The sequence below is a fragment of the Mchenga conophoros genome, linkage group LG16 (assembly GCF_057382185.1).
Source record: "Mchenga conophoros isolate Kocher_MC1m ecotype Shallow Benthic linkage group LG16, M_conophoros_male_GT1.1, whole genome shotgun sequence".
NCBI classification, from domain to species: domain Eukaryota; kingdom Metazoa; phylum Chordata; class Actinopteri; order Cichliformes; family Cichlidae; genus Mchenga; species Mchenga conophoros.
In genome coordinates this window covers 9317602-9338342 of record NC_140541.1, presented here as the reverse complement: position 1 = coordinate 9338342, position 20741 = coordinate 9317602, and the positions used below count along the sequence as shown (strand labels likewise).

Below are 20741 nucleotides of genomic sequence, written 5' to 3'. Positions count from 1 at the left end.
GGCCAAAAATTAATGAAGTTAGATTATGTTTACTCAGAAGGATTTTAGCTGTAGACCAGTGGGGGAAAGACCCCCACCCCACAAATTTCCACACAGATTGTCAAAAAAAGTAATAAAAAATTTTTGAGAGAGAAAAAAAAAAAACAAAACTCCTTTTGGATGTGAAAATACGCCATTTAAACTTGTAATCAAACAAGTTCTGTGCAAGAAGAATATTTACATAATTACATTTACACAACAGCTCATCTATTGTAGGCAGTGTGCCTTGAAAAGGCTTATTAGAGCATTAAAAAGAAATAATAGATTCCACTTTAGTCAAACTCTGACAAGCAAAGCTAAAATAAATGTGGCCAAATGTGAGAAATGTGAAAACAGCCAACAGTACTAAAGACAAGTCGATCCGAGGCCATTTTGAGAGCCAATGGTGAAATGCCAGCAGGTGTTGTGAAATGAAATAAGTCTACCAACAAAGAATGAGGCAAGTTTCACTTTTTTGTTTTCTAATAAAGGAAAATGGACGGCTGGTGAGTGGTTACATGAGCGATACCATCTCAATTTCCCTTTTGAGAAAATCTACAATTATCTAAGCTCAGTGGTAACTGTAGCCAACTTTCTTTCACACGTCATATCATCCTTACCATTCTGGTGTAGGCTCTGGAACACGGCGCACTTTAACCCCCATTAGAAGCTTCAAACCTGCAATACGGGGTTTATTTGACTGCTACGAAAAAAAACTGTGGCATCATCTTATGAGTTTAAGGACACAACCTCTGTAGTTAGTAACAGCGCAAATAGAGTCTTAGTGAAAGCCCTGGTTCCTACTTTTAGGTATAAACGAATGCCAATTCTGTTCTGAGTCTGCTGTGAGAGTTAACGACTGATCAAACTGGCCGAGGATTCCAAAGAGATTCTGTTTAAGAATTTACCTCCTGGTTAGGTTCAATTTCAGCAAACAAACAGAGCAATTACTTCCTGGACTCCATCAGCACTGTAATTAAGCTCAGCAGGACAAGTGTTTCTGGGTAGGTGTCAATATAAACAATGTTCCCCAGGTTGTTGGCTGTGCTGAAAGTGGAAAATACATTGTTGTTCCAAAAAATTGATTCTGTGTCTTGATGCATCAGGACACTGTTGGAGTTACATTCCCTGCAAAATGCTGAATCTGAAACGATGATACTTTATTGTACAGGTAACCTCATGTACAAGTGCATTTTCTCATCTACCAGTAATTATTACAGCTCCGTGACCTCGTGTCTTTATTCATAACTACCCCGAGTAACAAAATATGAAAACAAGCTTGTTACTGCTGCAATCCAACATCAATAAGTGGATATCCACAGTGGTTTACAAACATATCAGCTATTCAAAAAACACAAAGAAAAAGTGAATTATTCTAAAGAAACGGAGGATGCAAGAACGTTTTTTTAAGTTCGAACTGCATCAAACTAACAAACTAGACGTTGTTTTTGATTCTAACTATGCTTCCTCAGGGTTTGACATTTCCTCAGTACTCAAAATAGGGGCAACGCTGACGTTCTACTCTGACAGTCTGTTTTAGCTGATGCCACTAAAGAACATCCAAATGTTTACGTCGTTTCATGGCAACTCAGTGAATGCCAAAAGGAAACACGCTTAAACATGTGCCATCAATCTGTCATGTTTCCCCATATTTTAGCTCCGAGTATAAACAGACACCCACAGTTAATAATAAAAATATTATTAATAACACTTTTTATTTATTACAAGGTAAACAAATAAAAAAACAACTATAAAAGCTAATCAAGGTAAACATCGACAAGACCAAGTCAAAATGAAGGGTATGCAGTTCTGAATAGATGGGTTTTAAAACGCGATTTGAAAGTAGAGAGAGAGATTGTAGTCCCGAAGCAGGATCTGAAATTGACACGTAGGTGAACTGGAAGCCAGTGGAGTTAATAACAGGTGATATACGTTCATTAGATCCAATTCTGGATACAATACAAGCAGCTGGATTTTGAGCTAACTGCAGTTTATGAAGAGATTTATGAGGTAGACCACAGAGAACTGCAGTAATCTAAACGAGATGTGACAAGAGCACTGTATGGCAGTGCTGTTTGGAGTAAGTGAAGGACGAAGGCGGGTAACGTTACCAAGATGAAAACAAGAAGAGCGACTGATATTATTTACTGATATTACACTCTTAACCTGAGGGGAAGGTGTGATGGCAGAGTTATCAGTGGATAATCAAAAACTCCTCACCTGCTTTTCTTCAAACATGCCAGTAAAAAAAATACATCAGCTAACTTTTCTTAAAACGATAAAAATCTTGATTAATCAAAGTTATTGATAATTATTTTGTCCATTTAGTAATCACAAAGCATCCTGGGCATTTTAATTGAGGTTATAGTCAACGGTTTAACAGGTGAAATTAAACCTGGAGATGAAAATAAAAGACAAAGAACAACAGAAATCATTTCCACCATCTCTGGTTTACATCAGGAAGAGGAGAATAGAAAAGGGAAAGTCTAGAGATTTGTCTCGTCTGTTGATCCCTCAAATACAACTGATGAAAAAAAGAACGTGAATAGAAACACACAAAGGTTTGTGTGATTTCAGGTTTATTCGAGACATCAACAGGAACATAGCCTACCTAAATATTTCTACTAAAACACCATCAGCCAGAGAGCTGACGTGAGGCTAAACAGGGTTACGGTCCGTCCTTCGGCATCTGAAAATGCAAAACCGATGCTTACAGGGAGGTGGAGACACACAAACTCTAATTTATCAAAGGAAGTCAGTTACTGGCTCCAAACATCAGCGCTCCAAATGTAGTGACATATTTTCCAAGTTAAGATATATTAACTGGGATAATCTGCTGCAACTTCCAGATGTTTCTGACACATCAAATTATTTTGGCAGGTCGCTTGTAACTTTAAACCACATGCTTCAGCACCTGACCTATATTTTAGTCATCTAGAGAAAGTGGGACCAACTTTCTGGTGTCTACATTAGAATTTCTAGCCACTACTTCAAATGAACCCTAACTCTTACAGAGGAAGGCGGAGGGGTTACCACAGCTGCACCCAACTGACATACTTTGCCTGTCACAGTAAAGTCAGAAAGCTAAAAAAAAAGAAAAACTGGCCCAAATTAGATGTTTTACAAAGTACTTTAGTAATGGTCAGACTATAACCACATATGGCTAAACTATAAAATGTTAAAAAGTTTTTAAAGTGGCAAAAGCTGAACCACTTTCCAGTATTAAAACACTCTGTTCTAATATCACATTAGGTAGGCAGGTAGTAAAAATAAGAATAATTAGGGAAAATAATAACTGAATGTCACTTCTGAACCTCTGCAAATCGTTGAGCTCCTACCGCTGAGTGAATCAGCCTACAACATTATCTGATGTGCTTTCATTTCCTGTCTATTTAATGGTTGACCTTCCGTGCAGTTAGCCACAACAAGGTAGCAGGATGAAAAAACAAAACAAAAAACCTTCAGCATTACTCAGTGGCTGATTTACACCATTCATTTCTACTAGGTTAATGTAGCTCTATCCATCTGCAATAACATACTGTGTGGCAAAGGCAGAACACCTGCTGCTTTATACTTCAGATGCATTGCTGCTGGTGAAGGAGAGCTAATTAGATGAGCAATAATTGGATGGACGTCAGCTTGATTATGTTAAAATAAATAGTTCCAACCTGTGTGGGGTTTTTGGAACAAACGTTTGGGCTAGTTTTGAGAGCTTTATCAAATCCTTTATGTATTTTAGCAGTTACCTTTCCAAAATGATTCAAATCACTTTGAAAGATATCCGTGGATCATGTGCAAACAACATAGGACTGAGTTATGGATCTCTCTGTTATTGTGTTCTTACTCGTGCATCGTACTCCAAGACAAATGGAGGGATATCGAGCTGCTCAGGCTTGATGCAGGTGAAGAGCTGTTGCAGATTGTCGAGGTAGCGGACCTTTTCCTTCATGCCAGATACACTGAAAGTGGTGAAGAACCATGTTGAAACCTTGATTGAGACAAGTGAAGAAAGAGAATGGATGTGTGTAAAGAACCGTTCATCAGTTTTTAAAAACATTCAAGCTTGATTTTACATTGCCAGGACACCAGTCATGCAATAATCAAAGAATAACTGAACACAACAAAAACAGAAAACTGAGCAAGACTGAACTTTAATGAATAAAGAAAAAGCACCCACACAAACACAAGGAGAACACAGAAAGGTGCAGGCAGGGAGAACTGGCAAAAATGACATTATCTTTGAAAGCTTGAAGGGTAAAAACAAAACCTATGATTTTGTTAAACATTTTTCAAGTATTGGATCTTTGTGCAAAACCCAGTTCAAGGGTGTTCCAGTCTCCTGGAGGTGGCTCTGGCCTCCAGAGACCTGTTTGGTGGCTATGAGGAGGACATTAGATCATCAAGAAGACCTAATAAGATCACTTAACAGAGCAGTTACCTAGCACATGAAAAATACATTCAGGTCTGAAATAAACTGTTTAGAATAAAGAAGTGTTTAAAAATTCAAACCTATAAGACTGAGATGTTATTTTTTTCTATGCAAATACATATGTAACATGCATCCTGTTAATCTATCTAATAAACTGATCTGTAGGAGTCTGTAATGGAGCCACATTTTTACTATGTCAGTGACCTACATAGGTTTTACTTATCTCCGGGTCTTCAGACAGTACAAAATATGCACGTGACTCTGAGTTCAACCTCACCGTTTGCAATACACAACTGTCAGACAGACAGCACTGCTGAGCTCGGCCAGCTGTTTTAACAGCACACATTTCAACCTGGCTTACTGAAACACTTACTGAACTCAGGAATCATTATTACAAATAAGCTTTCCCTGCAATGAAAAGTCAAGATGTTTGTCATGAAGCAGGTCTACGGATTAGAGAGTAGAAAACCAGCTGTCGATTCCCATTCCTAATAACGACCTGGAGTAAAGACGGACCTTACAAACTACCTGCACGGCTGCCACCAGTCTGATTCCAGACACACATATCAGACTGTCTCTGATTTACGGCGGCAAACTCAACAAGAAACCCTCATGTAATAACATTATCACCAGATAAAAGCTGGGCGCTTCATTGAATACACGTATGACAGTAGTCCCTTTGTTGACACATGTAACACCATATAAACCCCAGCTCGAGATAAAACCATGTCATGAGCACGACAAAACTCATAAGCCTTAAATAAGTTCGGTGTAACGCAGAAAGTTATTTTTAGTAAGCTGGTCGAGCTGTTTTTGTTTGTAATTGGCTGCTTTTCTTGCTGTTAATTTGTGGCAAATTGGATACTTTTACTTCAGTTTTTAAAAACATTCAAGCTTGATTTTACATTGCCAGGACACCAGTCATGCAATAATCAAAGAATAACTGAACACAACAAAAACAGAAAACTGAGCAAGACTGAACTTTAATGAATAAAGAAAAAGTTATCAAGAAACCAGATAAACCAGAAGTTACCTAAAGAGGAAAATATTTTCTGGATCAGTGTGGTAGGAATGTAAGGACTTAGATTAATAAGAAAAGCAAAACGCTCCTGGTTGTCTGCCTTTTACAGATGTGTGGTTCTGAGGCAGTGACCTCGAGCTTGCACTTTAGTGGTTTGCAGCTGGGATGAAAACTAGCACAAATCTCCAAATCTGAGGCCATGTTTTTTTTGACGGCAAAACGGTGGAGTCCCAACTTTGTGTCAGGATGAGTTGCTGATCCAAGTGGAGGAGTTTAAGCATCTCATGGTGTTGTTTGTGAATGAGGGGTGAGGGGAGCAGGAGACTGACAGGCAGACTGGTGCGTATGTGTCGGTGTGCTGTAGTGAGGAAAGAGCTGAGCATGAAAGCAACGCTATCAATCTACAGGTCAGTCTAGATTCTTACTATCACCTGTGGTCACGAGCTCCGGCTAGTGAACAAAAGAATGAGGCAAGCAGTGGAAATAAGTTTCCACTGAAGGGTGTAAGGCACAGCATTTTAATCTTAAATGTATAAATATGGCTTTTTAAATGTCTTGTGCTCACTCTTTTTCTTACAAAAAAAGGATAAAAACTTGATCAAAATCATCTGAAATACAATAAACAACACAGACAAGGTTTGTTTTCATACATTTATACATTATCAACTGAAATATAAATGTTTTACACAGGCCTGTATATTAAATAAGCTTTGCAGAAACTGTAAATAAAACCATCCCTTACCTTCGAGCGGAATGTTGGATGTACAAAGTAGAAAGCCATCAAATTTTTTTTATACCTGCAAGAAATAAAGCAGAACATTAGTGGAATAATACTTCTCAGCAACCCTATGACTCATTATTCTGGAAATCAAACATAAAATTAAAAAAACCTGTATTATGAAATGAAAATGATTGATGTTCTGAAAGAGGAGACACAATGTTTCTGTGGCTGTTTCCAAAGCCACACATTTACTGTCCCACAAAAACACCACTTTACAATCAGCTCCATCCTGTACATTAGCATGGACACATTTACCACATGGAAGTGCCAAATGTTTTTCCAGTGCTTGGTTATTTATTTGATTGAACAGACAGGTAATTAGACAATTAATCGACAGTGTCAGCTACAGCAGCTGTCATACTACAATGCTGCTTTACGCTGCTTTGATCAGACAACTTTAGCCATAAAACTGTGCCAAACTGTCTACAGAAGGAAGCTAATTTTAGACACTTGTCTCCATCTACTCGTATCTGAAGCTCAGTCAAAGCAGCCAAAACCACAGATGGCTCACCAGTCTGTCAGTCTCACGCAACCAACTCTCCCTGATGGAAGAGGGGCCCGAGAGGCATCTACATTTGGGAGGAACTCAATTTCAATCACCATTATTTAACTACAGACCATGCTCCAATGAAGCAACAGAGCCACATCACTGGCAAAAACATGACATGTAAACTTGAGGTTACCAAACCGGTATAAGCCTGTTATGTCTGCCATTCCTAAGTTGCTGGAGTCAACTCCCGCATCTCTGTTTTCAAGACAGAAGCAAACAAACAGACTGTGAGACTAACAAACAAATCAGGGGTATATCCCAGAGTAAGAGAGCGCCAACTAAAACTGTGGGTCAGTTACTAGTTACATGTGTTTAGAGCCAAATTCCTCGTATTTCTGATATTCACTAATTCAGATGATATTTTAAATTAATGTGCTGCATCTGGAAGTTCTTCTTGATATTGTAGGAATCAACCATCACACACAGATGTTGAGTCTTCAGGGTGAGGTTCAGATTCAGGTTCAGATTTATCCAGAGAGAACACGTTTGTCCACACAGTCCATGCACTTTAACTTTACACTCAACATTTCCACTTTACTCTTAAAATAAAACACATAAATTAAATAATAATAGTAAGCTCTTTCCCTTTAACCCCGGCCCCTCTGGATGCTGCCAAAAAGTTCTTGCATTCTGGAAAACTCTGGAAATAGTGCCGACCTGAACTTCCATCCATACTAAATTTGCTTGTGTTAAGAAAAACCAAAACATTTGTCCATCAGAGGAACACACAGGAACTTTTAGTTATCCAAATAATTCAAACGTACAAAACCGTGACTTGTGGCCTTCTGCACTGGTCCAGAGCCGGACCCGAGGATATTTAAAAATAATCACTCTCGAGTCCATCGGTCTCCTGCTAAATGCAGACAACATATACGCTTCCAAAACTGTGGATATGTTCAATCTGGCGAGAGTCTGTTGGTTAGGTAATTTGAAGCTAACATGCATCTGCAGTCAATCAATAGCCAAATAGCCAGACCAGGGTTCAATATCACGATGCCAAACCAAAAAACCCCAAAACAAAGCAACTGCTTGAGAAATGTTGCAGAGAAAGAAAAATACTCCTAAATGAAAACAGCTAGGACAGAAACTGTAACTGTTTAGAAGTAAAGTGATCCCTGAACGTGATGTGCGTGTGTTCCTCGCCCTGCAGAAGAATGAGGACACAAAGTTCCCTGAAAAAAGGCTTTGATTGTCTCTGTGACTGACAGGCAGCACAGTTCTTGTGCTTTAAACACAGAGCTCTGCCAGACCCACGCCCCTGCTAAATGACAAACTTGTTAGCAGTCATCATTTTCTACTGCAGCCAAAGTACAATATCCAAGTCAGAAAGTGTACAAGCAAACAGATAACCTCAGCGTTTTTTGTTTCACATTAAATGAGCCTTTAGTAGAGGGCAGACTGTTGTCTGGGTTTCGTTAGGTCCAGCTAAAAGTTTGCAGAGGTGGTGGAGCCTAAACATCCTTAACATTTTAAGGCTGCACTGATGAATCAGCAGAACACAAACGTTCGCCCTCGTCACTTATGACTGAATGGGGGTTTCCTGTTCCGATGAAAGGGGAAGCTGAATGAAGGCGTCTTCATTCGCATTTAAAGACTCTGTGAAAGCAAGGTTTGCTTTTTTTTAAATTCCCTTTTCCTGCCTCACTGAAATATATCGCGTAACCTGCATCTGACACCCTTAGGGTAAATTTATCACACAACATAAAGGATAAACATCAGGAATGTGCTACAGTTTCAGTTTTCTTTATGAAGGTTAAGAAAGGTGTTGTGAAACCGACAGAATAGACAGTAAGAAAGCAATGAAACCTGAGAAAGACAAGCGTGGAAAGGTACGTCTTGACTGCATGGAGTTTCCCACTGACACAGGAAGCAAGTTTGGTTTCTAGTAACCAAAACTAAAAAGAGATGACAACTATAAACGCTTCTCCTACCCACCGAGTACCTGAGTTTCTCTAGGTTTTTCCTTTGGTGGCTTCCAGTTAACAAAATTTCAACCCCTTCTTTTTTTCCAGTTACGTTTAGATATTGTGTGGGTTTCATGTGTGTGTTGATGTTTATGGACACTAGAAATTTGTTTAATCTAGTTTCAAGTGCTAGTTTTAAATCAGTAGTAGTAGGATGATTAAGACGTACACTTAAACCTAACTAATAATATCTACTGTATGACCACTCATGTCTGTCTTTATTAATTTTGGACACATAACATTCACAAACAGGGGAGTCTGCGTGGATAGAGGAGTCACTTCAGAACAGTGAAGCTGTAGGTCTACTCTGATCTCTGAATAGAAGTCTAGATCTTTCTGGTTTCCATTTGGAAGATGTGGCTACGATTAAGCACGACGAAAATATTCATAAATGGTGAACTTTTCAGGAGATCTCAAAGAGATCAAACAGCATCTGCCTCCATGTGTATCGAGTTCCAATGTGATGGTACACAATGGACACGTCATTGCTCAACAGAATGACCGATTTAGTATTTAGTATTTATTTATTTATTGTCATTGTCAAGAACAATGAAATTGCGTTTGGGGCTTCCATACAACCCAAAAAAAAAGAAGAAAATAATAAATACCCCTTAAAACCCAAGTGTACATATTTAACCCAGTGTGACTCCAATGCAATAAGACAATCCTTAGCAATAATGTTCGTAGAAATTCAGACAAAGACCTGAGAAACATGACAAAATACAACAATGCAACCCATTCAATATTATTGTACTGTGAGATATGATATCAGATATGATAGTTATCTATTTAAGAAAGAGGGGGGGGGGGGGGGGGGCAGGAGGGGGAAGAGAATAAAGATATGATGCACCAATGCAGACCAGTTCATTGCTATTAAGAAGTTGGATATGGTTATTGTCCGTGAGAGGGGGGCAGAGAGTTCAGGAGCCTCACAGCCTGTGGATACAGGCTGTTGGCCAGTCTGGATGTTCTGGCCTGTATAGACCTGTACCTTCTCCCTGAGGGCAGCAGATGGAAAAGGTGGCGCGCAGGGTGATGTTGGTCCCGCAGGATACTGTGCACCCTCCTCAGACAGCGAGTGGGGAAGATATTACTGATTCAGGTCCAAATCCATTCTGCAACCTCAGTTATCACAAAGTCATGTCTGACAACAACTTTTCAGAGCGCTGTCTTTGAAAGGTTTATCCGGTCTCAGTTTAGAACTCGTTTGAACTCTTTGAGGCCAAGTCAGAGCCAAGTTGCTTGGCCTCAAGTCACCGCGAGACTTCGCGCCAACGCCAACAATGAAACAAATGTGTTTCACAGCTTGTTTGGCTTTTCCAATCATCTAAACACTGTAACCTTGGTGGTATCGTACTGTGGCACGACCAATGTTTCTCAACTTTAATGCAGCTGCAGAGGCTAAGAGCAAGAGCCAACGAACACCAAATAGGTCAAATGAAAGTCAACTCTAAATGTTTGTATGACCTAATATACAAAATGTTAAACACCTTGATTTAGTTCGAAAAGTGGACCCTTTGTCATGTTGATACAAAATGACCGTTAGATTGATTTAAAATCCAGTAAGCACTATGCTGCATGGAAGAAAATATGAAAGCGGCTACTATAATGACTCAATCATAGTATCGTCATGGCCTTTGAGAGAGAAAAGGAGTGAATGAGAGGGGAATTCCCAAAGACCGTCTTTTTTACACAACCTCTCTCTGTCTGATTCTTTTTTAAGTTTTGGTTAGTTAAGACTGGAGAAGTAGTTGGCCAACAATGTCAGCCAAATCTAATTCTACTTTAAACATATATTGTAAACCCAGATGACAACAGTTCTGGATGGAAAGCTGAAGCAGACTGTTCTTACTCAGTGACTCAATGCCAGAGGAATAAGACAAAAACTGGAACTAAGTTAATGCCTTATCTATTCAATGTTCTCTTCCACTTCATATCTGATTTAATGTTGGTTTTCCAATATACTTGACATGTTTTAATTTAAAAGATGGAAGGCAAATACTTAAAAAAATTGCAGTCATGCCTTCAGCTCAAGGTTTAGATTAGCCACAGGCTCAGTGTAATCAGGTGAGTAAAATGTCAGACTGACTTGACGTCAACGATGTCGTAGAGTTTCTTCAGGAAGTCGGTGTCCAGATGGTTATGCTCTCCGGTCAGCGTGTGAAAGTAAACCATAACATACTCCTTCACTGTGATGTGGTCCATTACATGGATGAAGTACAACAGCGCCTACAGCACACGGGCAGAGGAAACAAAGACACAGGATTACTGTGAGTATTTATTTACTTACAGTTCTGTTAAAAACCAGATCACCCACATCTGATACATTTTCTTTTATAGTTGCAGCTTTTCCTATTTAAATCAGAATCAGAATGGGTTTATTGCCAGATGTTGAGGTTTACAACGTTAGGAAATTGCTGCGGTGCTTCAGTGCAGACAATAAGAATTAAAGTGCTATGTAGAAAGAAAGATATGTGCATGAGATATACATGAGAATAAGAATTATGAGTGCTACGTAGAAAGATATATACATGAGTGCAGGTGGTGATCAGTGCCAAACATATATACATGAGAATAAGAATTAAGAGTGCTACGTAGAAAGATATATACATGAGTGCAGGTGGTGATCAGTGCCAGACATGAAATGATGCAGTGACACAGCGTAGGGTCATGTGTTAGTGGCGGGGACAGTCATGTGGTTATTGTTCATGTGTCCAACAGCAGAGGGGAAGAAACTGTTCTTGTGGCGAGAGGTTCTGGTGCGAATGGACCGGAGCCTCCTGCCTGAGGGGAGCAGGTCAAACAGACTGTGTCCAGGGTGAGAAGGGTCAGCTGAGATCCGAGCTGCACGCCCCAGTGTCCTGGAGGTGTACAGGTCCTGCAGAGATGGGAGTCTGCAGCCAATCACCTTCTCAGCAGAGCGCACAACACGCTGCAGTCTCTGTTTGTCCTTGATAGTGGCTCCAGCGTACCACACGGTGATGGAGGAGGTGAGGATGGACTCGATGATTGCAGTGTAGAATTGCATCATCGTCCGTGTTGGCAGGTTGAATTTCTTCAGCTGCCTCAGGAAGTACATCCTCTGCTGGGCTTTCTTGATGACGGAGGTGATGGTGGGCTCCCACTTCAGGTCCTGGGTGATGGTGGTACCCAGGAAGCGGAATGAGTCCACAGAGGTGATGGGGGTGTCAGTCAGGATGATGGGGGGGAGTGGGGCTGTGTGCTTCCTGAAGTCCACAATAATCTCCACTGTCTTCTGGGCATTCAGCACCAGGTTGTTGTGGCTGCACCAAGACACCAGACGTTCAACCTCCCTCCTGTAGGCAGACTCATCCCCGTCAGAGATGAGCCCAATGACGGTGGTGTCATCTGCGAACTTGATTAGCTTGACAGACTGGTGGGTGGAGGTGCAGCAGTTGGTGTACAGGGAGAAGAGCAGAGGAGAAAGAACACAGCCCTGAGGGGAGCCGGTGCTGATGGTCCGGGAGTCCGAGACATTCTTCCCCAGCCTCACGTGCTGCTTCCTGTCCGTCAGGAAGTCAGTGATCCACCGGCAGATGGGATCAGGCACATTCATCTGGGAAAGCTTGCCTCGGAGATGGTCTGGAAGGATGGTGTTGAAGGCAGAGCTGAAGTCCACAAACAGGATCCTGGCGTAGGTTCCTGGGGAGTCCAGATGCTGCAGGATGAAGTGTAGAGCCATGTTGATGGCGTCGTCTACAGACCTGTTGGCTCTATATGCAAACTGCAGGGGGTCCAGGAGGGGGGCCGTGAGGGTCTTGAGATGGGAGAGAACTAGGTGCTCAAATGACTTCATGACCACAGATGTCAGAGCCACGGGTCTGTAGTCATTTAGTCCAGTGATCCTAGGTTTCTTGGGGACAGGGATTATGGTAGAGGACTTGAAGCAGGCAGGCACATGACATGCCTGCAGTGAGGAGTTGAAGATGCCAGAAAACACTGGGGCCAGCTCGTTTGCACAGTGTCTGAGGGTGGCAGGAGACACACCGTCTGGGCCGGGAGCTTTCCGAGCATTCAGACTCCTAAACTGCTTCCTCACATCTGCTTCATGAATATGAAGAGTTGTGGTCGGAGGAGGTGGTGTGAAATCCTCTTTTGTGTGGGGTGAGGAGGGGGGTGTTGCAGGTGAACAGTTTGAAGGTGGTGATGGCTCTATGGAGGGGGGAGAGGTGGGGGAATGAGTGTCCAAAGTGCCTCTATTGTTGGGGTCGTTGGAGGTGTGAAGGCTGCCTGATGGCTCGTCAAAACGGCAGTAAAAGTCGTTGAGGGTGTTGGCCAAGAGCAAGTCGTCAGTGGAGTGGGGGGTTTTAGGCTTGTAGTTTGTAATATTCCTAAAACCTTTCCACACAGAGGCCGAGTCATTCTCTGAGATCTGCTGCTGCATCTTCTCAGAGTGCTGATGTTTAGCAACGTCCACTTCCTTAGTGAACCTGTACTTGGCCTCTCTGTAGCAGCCCCTTTCTCCGCTTCTGAACGCCTTACTCTTTTCCAGCCACAGCTTTTTGAGTTTAGGAGTAAACCAGGGTTTGTCATTGTTATAACTCACCCTGGTGCGTGATGGCACAATGCTGTCCTCACAGAAGTGGATATAGGAGGTGACAGTGTCCGTAAACTCGTCCAAGCTGTTAGAAGCAGCCTTCATTGTGTCCCAGTCTGTGGTCTCCAAACACGTGCGAAGCTCCTCCACAGCCTCGTTGCTCCACAGTTTTTTGGTCCTCACGACAGGTTTGGAGAGCTTCAGCCTCTGTCTGTACGCGGGGATTAGGTGGATCATGACGTGGTCAGAAAGTCCGAGTGAAGCGCGCGGCACCGCGCGATAGGCCCCGCTGATCGTGCTGTAACAGTGGTCTAATGTCCTCTCCTCTCTGGTCGGGCATTTAATATACTGCTTGTATTTCGGAAGCTCATGGCTCAGATTGGCTTTGTTAAAGTCCCCAAGAGCAATGATGAGAGAGTCCAGGTATGTCCGCTCCGTGTGGAGAATCTGCTCTGCGAGTGCGCACTGAGCTGCTTGCGCATCCGCGTCTGGCGGGATGTAAACAGCGGCCAGGATGAATGAAGCAAACTCCCGCGGAGAATAAAACGGTTTGCAGTGAATAAAAAGATATTCCAGAGAGGGAGAGCAGTGCTGAGCAATCACTGTTACATCTGTGCACCAGCCACTATTGATGTAGAAGCAGACACCTCCACCTTTGGTTTTACCGGAGAGAGCGGCCTGCCGGTCCGCGCGCAGCAGATGAAAGCCCTCCAGCTTGAGCGCGCAGTCCGGGATGTCCTCACTGAGCCACGACTCCGTAAAACATAAGACACAGGAGGAGGCAAAGTCTCTGTTCATGCTTCTCATCAGGGCCAGTTCGTCTATCTTATTCCAGAGTGAGCGTACATTAGAAAGGAAGATCCCAGGAAGGGCCGTTCTCAGTCCGCGTTTCCTCAAACGCACGAGTACGCCGGCTCGCTTACCTCTCTTTCGACGTCTCACTTTCCTGATCAGAGTCAGCAGTAAATCTGCCGCAGATGCGACAAATATTGGAAATAAGTCCACAGGCGTTGTAGTCCTGCAGTTAAGGAGCTCTTCTCTGGTGTACGAGTATCCAGAGGAGTTCCCAGACACAGAAGAAATGCACAAAAACAAGACAAAAGTAACGCACTGAAGCACCAGGGCATCCATACGCGGCGCCATCTTGGTTATCAAAAACAGATATATTGCATTTTGCAACAGGTACTGAGGAGTAAAATCAAACGTGCAGTGAACAAGGTTAAAAGCAGATCAATGTGACCTGTGCTTGCTCACACGTATTGCGTTATTACGAGTACACAAAAAAATAAATCTGCACCATCTGTTACGGTGAGGTCCGACATGACTAAGATCACTAAAAGTGCTTCACTTTGACATACTGGCACACGTTACCTTTTCAAGGTCAATGAGGGTCACGGGGATGTTTCGTCCAACCACGACCATCACCGTCCTGCCACATATATCCACGCCTGGACAAATACACAGTAAAGTGTAAAGACACTCAGACCCTGCAATTTTGTATTAATTTAAATATAGTATCACAGTATTGAAACAGAGCTGCAGATGTAGTAAGTGAGAAGTGTGGAGATACAGACTGTGTTTGGCCCTCTGCCTACAGAGGTCATCTGGCCAACACTGAGTAATAGTTTTCCAGCAGTTCAGCCTCTGTGTCTGTGACTATGATCTGGACTTTTCGCTTGTAATCTGCAGTGATTTGGAAAGCTGACTTTTGGATAAAACACTCCAACTGTAATGTGCATTAGTGGCTGTATGACAGCCTTTGTTTCTTACTTGAATGCATACAGACCTTCTACTTGTGTAGCATCACTACAAAATGTAAAATGTTTCTTTTGCATATTTCCCTAAGACAGTCAACAACATAAAGAACATTTTTTTTGGAAAGACTTTTCTTGTGATACAAGTAAAATACATTAAATATATAGTTTTAAATTAAATATTCTTTAATTTAAAACTATATATTTAATGTTAAAGCTTAAATGTACCCACCTCAAAACACGGCCTGAAAGTTCAAATAGGTTCAACCTTTGCCTCACTTGACATCGGCTGAGCTAATTGGTGCTCAACCTCGTCCTGGACTGTGTGCAACAACACTGCCTCCTACTGGTGATGACAGTCAATTGTGCCTTAGAGAGGATGAATTGCCTTCGCTCTTCATGCAGAGGCGAAACAGAAACTCTCAGGCGAGCACCCTTACAATACACATGTCTGAAAACTGTCTTTTGGTTCCTGGTTTTGTTTCAGATCTACATTCAGACGTTGAAAGACTCCTTCAAAGATCTAATATGCACGTCCCATGCTCAAACACCTACCAGTCTGGTACAACGCTTTCAGCGCGGCGATGTCTGACAGGTCCTCTGCTCTCGCTCGACACAGCCAGCGACCGTAGCTGCAGGATTAAAACAGAAAGAGTATCTTAAATATATGGAACAATTAGCGGTTACACACATGCTATAACTACTGCCTCTGTAAATTACTGCCAAAACATCTACTAAAAACCTATAAAAAACCCCCAAAAAAAACTAAAAAGAACTTTAAGTGTGATCATGAAAGCAGCCAAAACGTAGCCGTTCAGAAATGTTTCAGTAAAATTTTAAGTGACAAACACTTACAGTGCAAACTGAAACAGCATTAGATAGAAATACTTCATAAATAGAGTAATTCAAATTGTACTTATTTACAGTTTAGTAACTGAAGAAAATACTGCACTTGATTTTGCACGTGAAAACTTTAATACAGGCAACGTCAATGTTAATACAAGTGGAAAACACTTGAAGTATTATGTTATTACATTTATTTAAAGAAAAACATTTGAAAGCATCATCGAGTTATCTCACAGTTTGCTTGGACTCTTACTTTCTCTGGTGTTGCTTCTGCATGGCTGCCTCAGACATCTGTCCCTGTAAAATCAGTTTCCGCTGTTTGTCTACGTCGCCCTCCATCCGGGCGAAGGCGTGAGTCCCAACCTGACCCAGATCCAACTCCAGGCTGTCCTCTTCACATTCATCTAGACAAGCCAACAGATAAGACATCGTAATGAAATGCTGAACTTGTATCCGATACTACTTACAAAAAATAATTAATCCAGTTAACTCTGGCTTTTTTAAACGATCGTTTCCCCTCAAAACACTATCTGTGTACAAGTTTTAGCAAATTATAAATGCAGCAACATTCTCATGGGTTTGCTTGTTTGTCCGTATTTATTTTATTACACAGATTCCAATTCATCTGCAAGGATGCTGTTACACGTGTGTGAAAGCGCTGCTATGAAGTCATAAACTCAGCTGACAGATTCCAGGCTCGGGTTCAAGTCTGTTTCATTCCTTGTTTCTCCAAGACCACATGCACTGCTGCATGCATGTCTGTGCATTTTATCAACATCCAAACGGACATGTGCATCTGTCAGTGTGTATACATCAGCCTGTTGTTATTGGGTTTCACTCGCAGGCAGCCTGCTTGCTTTGGATCAACACCCCAAAGCCACATGTCGATGCTTTGAAGCATCAGGCCAGCAGGCACCACACTTGAGGTCAATGGAGGCAAGAGGCTCAAAATGGAAACCACAAACACTCACTAACACATGGGCTGGTGTTACTTTCACAGGCCTCTTCACCAAAACCTAACATTTAGGGTGCAAGCAAAGGCTTAGCTGAGGTAAACTAAAGAGGTCATACAAAATCCAGTTTATGTGGAGGGTTTAAAAACTCAAAATTTCTGTTTGTCCTTTGTGTTTTTATTATTTTGCTATTTCTACAGAACTGTTGGGCCTCGATTACTTTCAATAAAGACTACTTGGTCTGCATTTAGCTAGAGGACAAATACAAATGTTGGGAGACTAGAAAAGCTTTGATGTGCTTCAAAACAGTTTCCCTATTTAGAATTCTGAAAGTTTCTCGAATCTTCCTTTGTTTGATAGTCGTGTGCTGATCACATCAAACTCTTTCTTTTAGGAGAACACTTTTGTTCAAGGGCTTTGAGACAATCATTGTGACGAGGCATTATGTTGGTTAAAATCTGTCTGCGATACTTCTCATGTCCTGTCAGTGCTTTACTACAAATAAAACAATCATGTCCTGACACTTCAGGAGCCTGAAGGCAGATGCAGTCTGACTGACTCACAAAAACAACCTGAGCTCTAAGTTAATCATTATCCAGTGTCATCTTCACACTGTATTTAATGATTGAGCTCAGATGTTTTATGGTTCCGTTGGTGAGTGAGTGACAAACAGCATGAATGGCTGACAGCCTAAAAAGCCAAACGGCTGACTGCTCGGTCAGACTATTTCAACTTGACAATTAAGTCTTTCAAGTGAAAAGAAAAGCTTTTATTCTACAAATTCAAACTACAGGGAAGAAATGTTTTGTTTCTTTTTGACTGAAATGAAAGTGAAGCATGTTGTGTGTCCCTTTCCGATTTCAGGAAATTGTTCATCACATTATTGAGAAAAAAAAAAAAGAAGAAGAAGAAGGCTGCACCTTCAATGCTTCCTGGTTTCTCTGTGATGCGGATCCGTCTTTCTGGAACCACTGGTTCACCCTCAGAATTGCCGATGTCAGCTGGGATGAGAGGTAGGCAAGCCTTTTCTTCTCCCTCAGAGCGTGGGTAGTACAGAGGGAGTAACTTCTTGAACACAGACTGAAAGAGCACAAATATGAATATATATCTATTAGTGATTAATATGCACATGGCTAACTTAATACAGCTGGTTTTAAATAAGAGGAACATGCAGGTTCAGTGTTTCCTGTTGGTCTAAACTAAAGACAAGAAGTCACACAAACCTCCTCTGTGTCTGAAACCGCAAACACCACCGTTTCTATGCTGTTTCCATGATTCTCCAAGAACCGCCGCACTGTCCCTGCAAACACATTTGTTTTGGTTTGTTACAAGATAACACAGACAAATAACAGCAAATCTGTAGTTTACAGAGAACTGCAATTATTCTAAGACTAAGAAGAGGATGAAACCAACTGAGATGCGTCCTTTTCTGTGGTGTGGACCTGTAGTCGTGTATTTAAGTGAACAAACCTGAGCAAACATTTTGCAAACAAGCAGAATATTTGCCACATATGGTTCTCTTTGGGTGTTCACTGAACTAATACACTCAACTATGCCCCGTGTATATCCAGTCTTACATTCAGTTCAGGTTTTGTGGTTATTTTACAGCCAGTAGTAGCTTTAACTCCAGAGGTGAGTAAGACTTCTGTTTGAGTGGATCTGAGTGATTTCAGGGTGGCAATCTAACCTCTTAGATTAAATTCCACTGTTTTGAATTTGGGCCGATTACAAGCTTGGGGAGTTCAATTTTCCAAAGGGGTCACATGAGAAATCGGGATTTTGGTGGAGGGCTGCACCAATAAACTTACAAAGAGAGATAAAAAAATAAGAAAATATGACTAAAGTGTCACTCCAATAAAAACCTGTGTGTGTCTGTGTGTCTTACTCAAAGCAATGTGTGTTGCATCCTCCAGAGGATAACCTCTTTTGATTGTGGTCACCACACAGAAGCCAACTGATGCCATTGACTGCTCTCTGTGGTGAAAAATGAAGAAATACAGTCTCACATACTGCACATCACATCTACAGTACACACTGACTATACAATGTCAAATGTGACATACATCATTCCCAATATGTCTACATGTTGTCAATACAAACAATGGTTCAATATAGCACCTTCAGATCCCTCTATTGACCTTGAAGAAAGGTCAGAGGTCAAATGTGACATGATATTTTAAACCTTCATATGGCACTTTCTATATGCTGACAATACACACCAACTTGTAACAATCGTAGTTTTGAAGTTCTCAGGCTTTTCATCAGTTTTTGACTAATAAGTCATTGAGTTGACCTTGAAGATCTTGGTGGAGACAAATTTAAGACAAATTTGAAGGGATTATTATGGACCCCACTCTACACACCTACAAAGTTTTCAGAGTTCATCCAGAACTTACTGAGCTGTTGTGTTTATAAACAGAATGACACTACCAAAAACATAACATCCTTGATGGAGGTAAAAATGTAATTCCATGTAAAGAAAATGCTGGCAGCCGTCAGTGCTTCCCCTCAGTTTTCTAGATTCAAATTTCCCCAAGATTCTTAGTACATACATGTATGGTATTCATTTAAAACTCCTGCCATGTTCTGGATTTATCGCATTCACAAACTCAGGTGTCCATGCTGCCTGCCCACCTGAGGGAGGCGTGACAACAATCTCTGACCAGCCTTTTTACAGCTGAGGGGTAAAAACAAAACACTAAATACCTCCAGTACTACGTCTGTGAAGGTTCTCAGTCATCCAGGTCATTGTAGTCAAAGGAGCTTGCAAAGAAAAGCGTCTGGACTTCTTTAAGTTACTTGAAGATGTTTCACCTCTCTTCCGAGAAGCTTCTTCAGTTCTAAGGTCAAATGGTGGGGAGTCCCAGATATAAACCTAGTGGGAGTTTCCCCCCACAGAGGGACAAAAGGACCCCCTGATGATCCTCTAATCGCCTGAGCCAAGGTGTGAAACTGGGTGTGGGTCCCAATCAGCCAGTTTCACACTTTGCAAGCTCCTTTGACCTCGAGTACTACTATTTAAATTTTGCCAGTCTGACTTTTTCCTTTCTTTTTTATGTCTTAGTGGGTTCAGCCTTCTCCCTTAAATCATCATCACTGCTCTCTCCACTTCATCATATACTGCAAACATCTATATCACCAAGTAGATCAGGACAGAAACGGCACAATCTGGTCTGTGAAATATTGATTAGGAAATTGTGGATTTTAATCTGAAACACTGTTTTTTGGGGGGGTTGATTTTAATTTATCCAATGAGTTCATATTTTACAGATGGATTTAATGTTTTTCCATCAACTTTTAAAACAGATCCAACTTTTCTAAAATCAGTGTTTCTGTAATCTGAAAAGCTGGAAAGCTCAGTCACTTTCATTCAGTGACTGTTTGCTGGTGCTTTCTGACAGAGAATGAAACAGATGAAATTTGTGAAAGTCCGATTACTGCCAAGTTTAGCACGTGGGCTGAATTATAAGTTGCTGATTCTTACGCAGCCAGCTGCATGATGTTTCTGTAGCAGCTGTATAGTGAACTCTCTGCTGCCGTCCTGTATTTGGCTTTGTACTTTGGCCCCACGGTGTGGATGATGAACCGCGCTGCTAGGTTGAAGCCCTTGGTCAGCTTTGCCTCCCCGGTGCGACATCCTGGACACAAACACACAAAAAGATTATTATATTTATTATTACATGTTAAAAATAAACTCATGACTGTTGATCCAGCAAATACACATGTGAATCAGAGAGCTGACAACTGAGTTCATGAAAGGGAAAACTGTTTTCTTTTGACAATTAAATTTGCTGATTAAATTTTCTGGTATGCTAACCACACAGAGGTTTTTATTTTGAGCACCAGCTTCTTCAAATACTGCATCTT

General features: G+C 41.4%; 1 protein-coding gene across 4 annotated transcripts in view; it reads right to left on the bottom strand.

Annotated features, from left to right (window-relative positions):
• gdap2 (ganglioside induced differentiation associated protein 2) overlaps positions 1-20741 on the bottom strand; it is a 37074-nt gene that overhangs the window by 10639 nt on the left and 5694 nt on the right. For all 4 annotated transcript variants that reach the window (XM_085249636.1, XM_085249638.1, XM_085249637.1 and 1 more), the window contains exons 4-13: positions 20359-20512; positions 18760-18848; positions 18098-18174; positions 17795-17954; positions 16175-16325; positions 15631-15707; positions 14693-14769; positions 10853-10992; positions 6211-6265; positions 3863-4006 (exon numbers count right to left, since the gene is read on the bottom strand). In XM_085249636.1, coding sequence (XP_085105762.1) covers positions 3863-4006; positions 6211-6265; positions 10853-10992; positions 14693-14769; positions 15631-15707; positions 16175-16325; positions 17795-17954; positions 18098-18174; positions 18760-18848; positions 20359-20512 — 1124 coding nt within the window. The remainder of the gene's footprint in view (positions 1-3862; positions 4007-6210; positions 6266-10852; positions 10993-14692; positions 14770-15630; positions 15708-16174; positions 16326-17794; positions 17955-18097; positions 18175-18759; positions 18849-20358; positions 20513-20741) is intronic.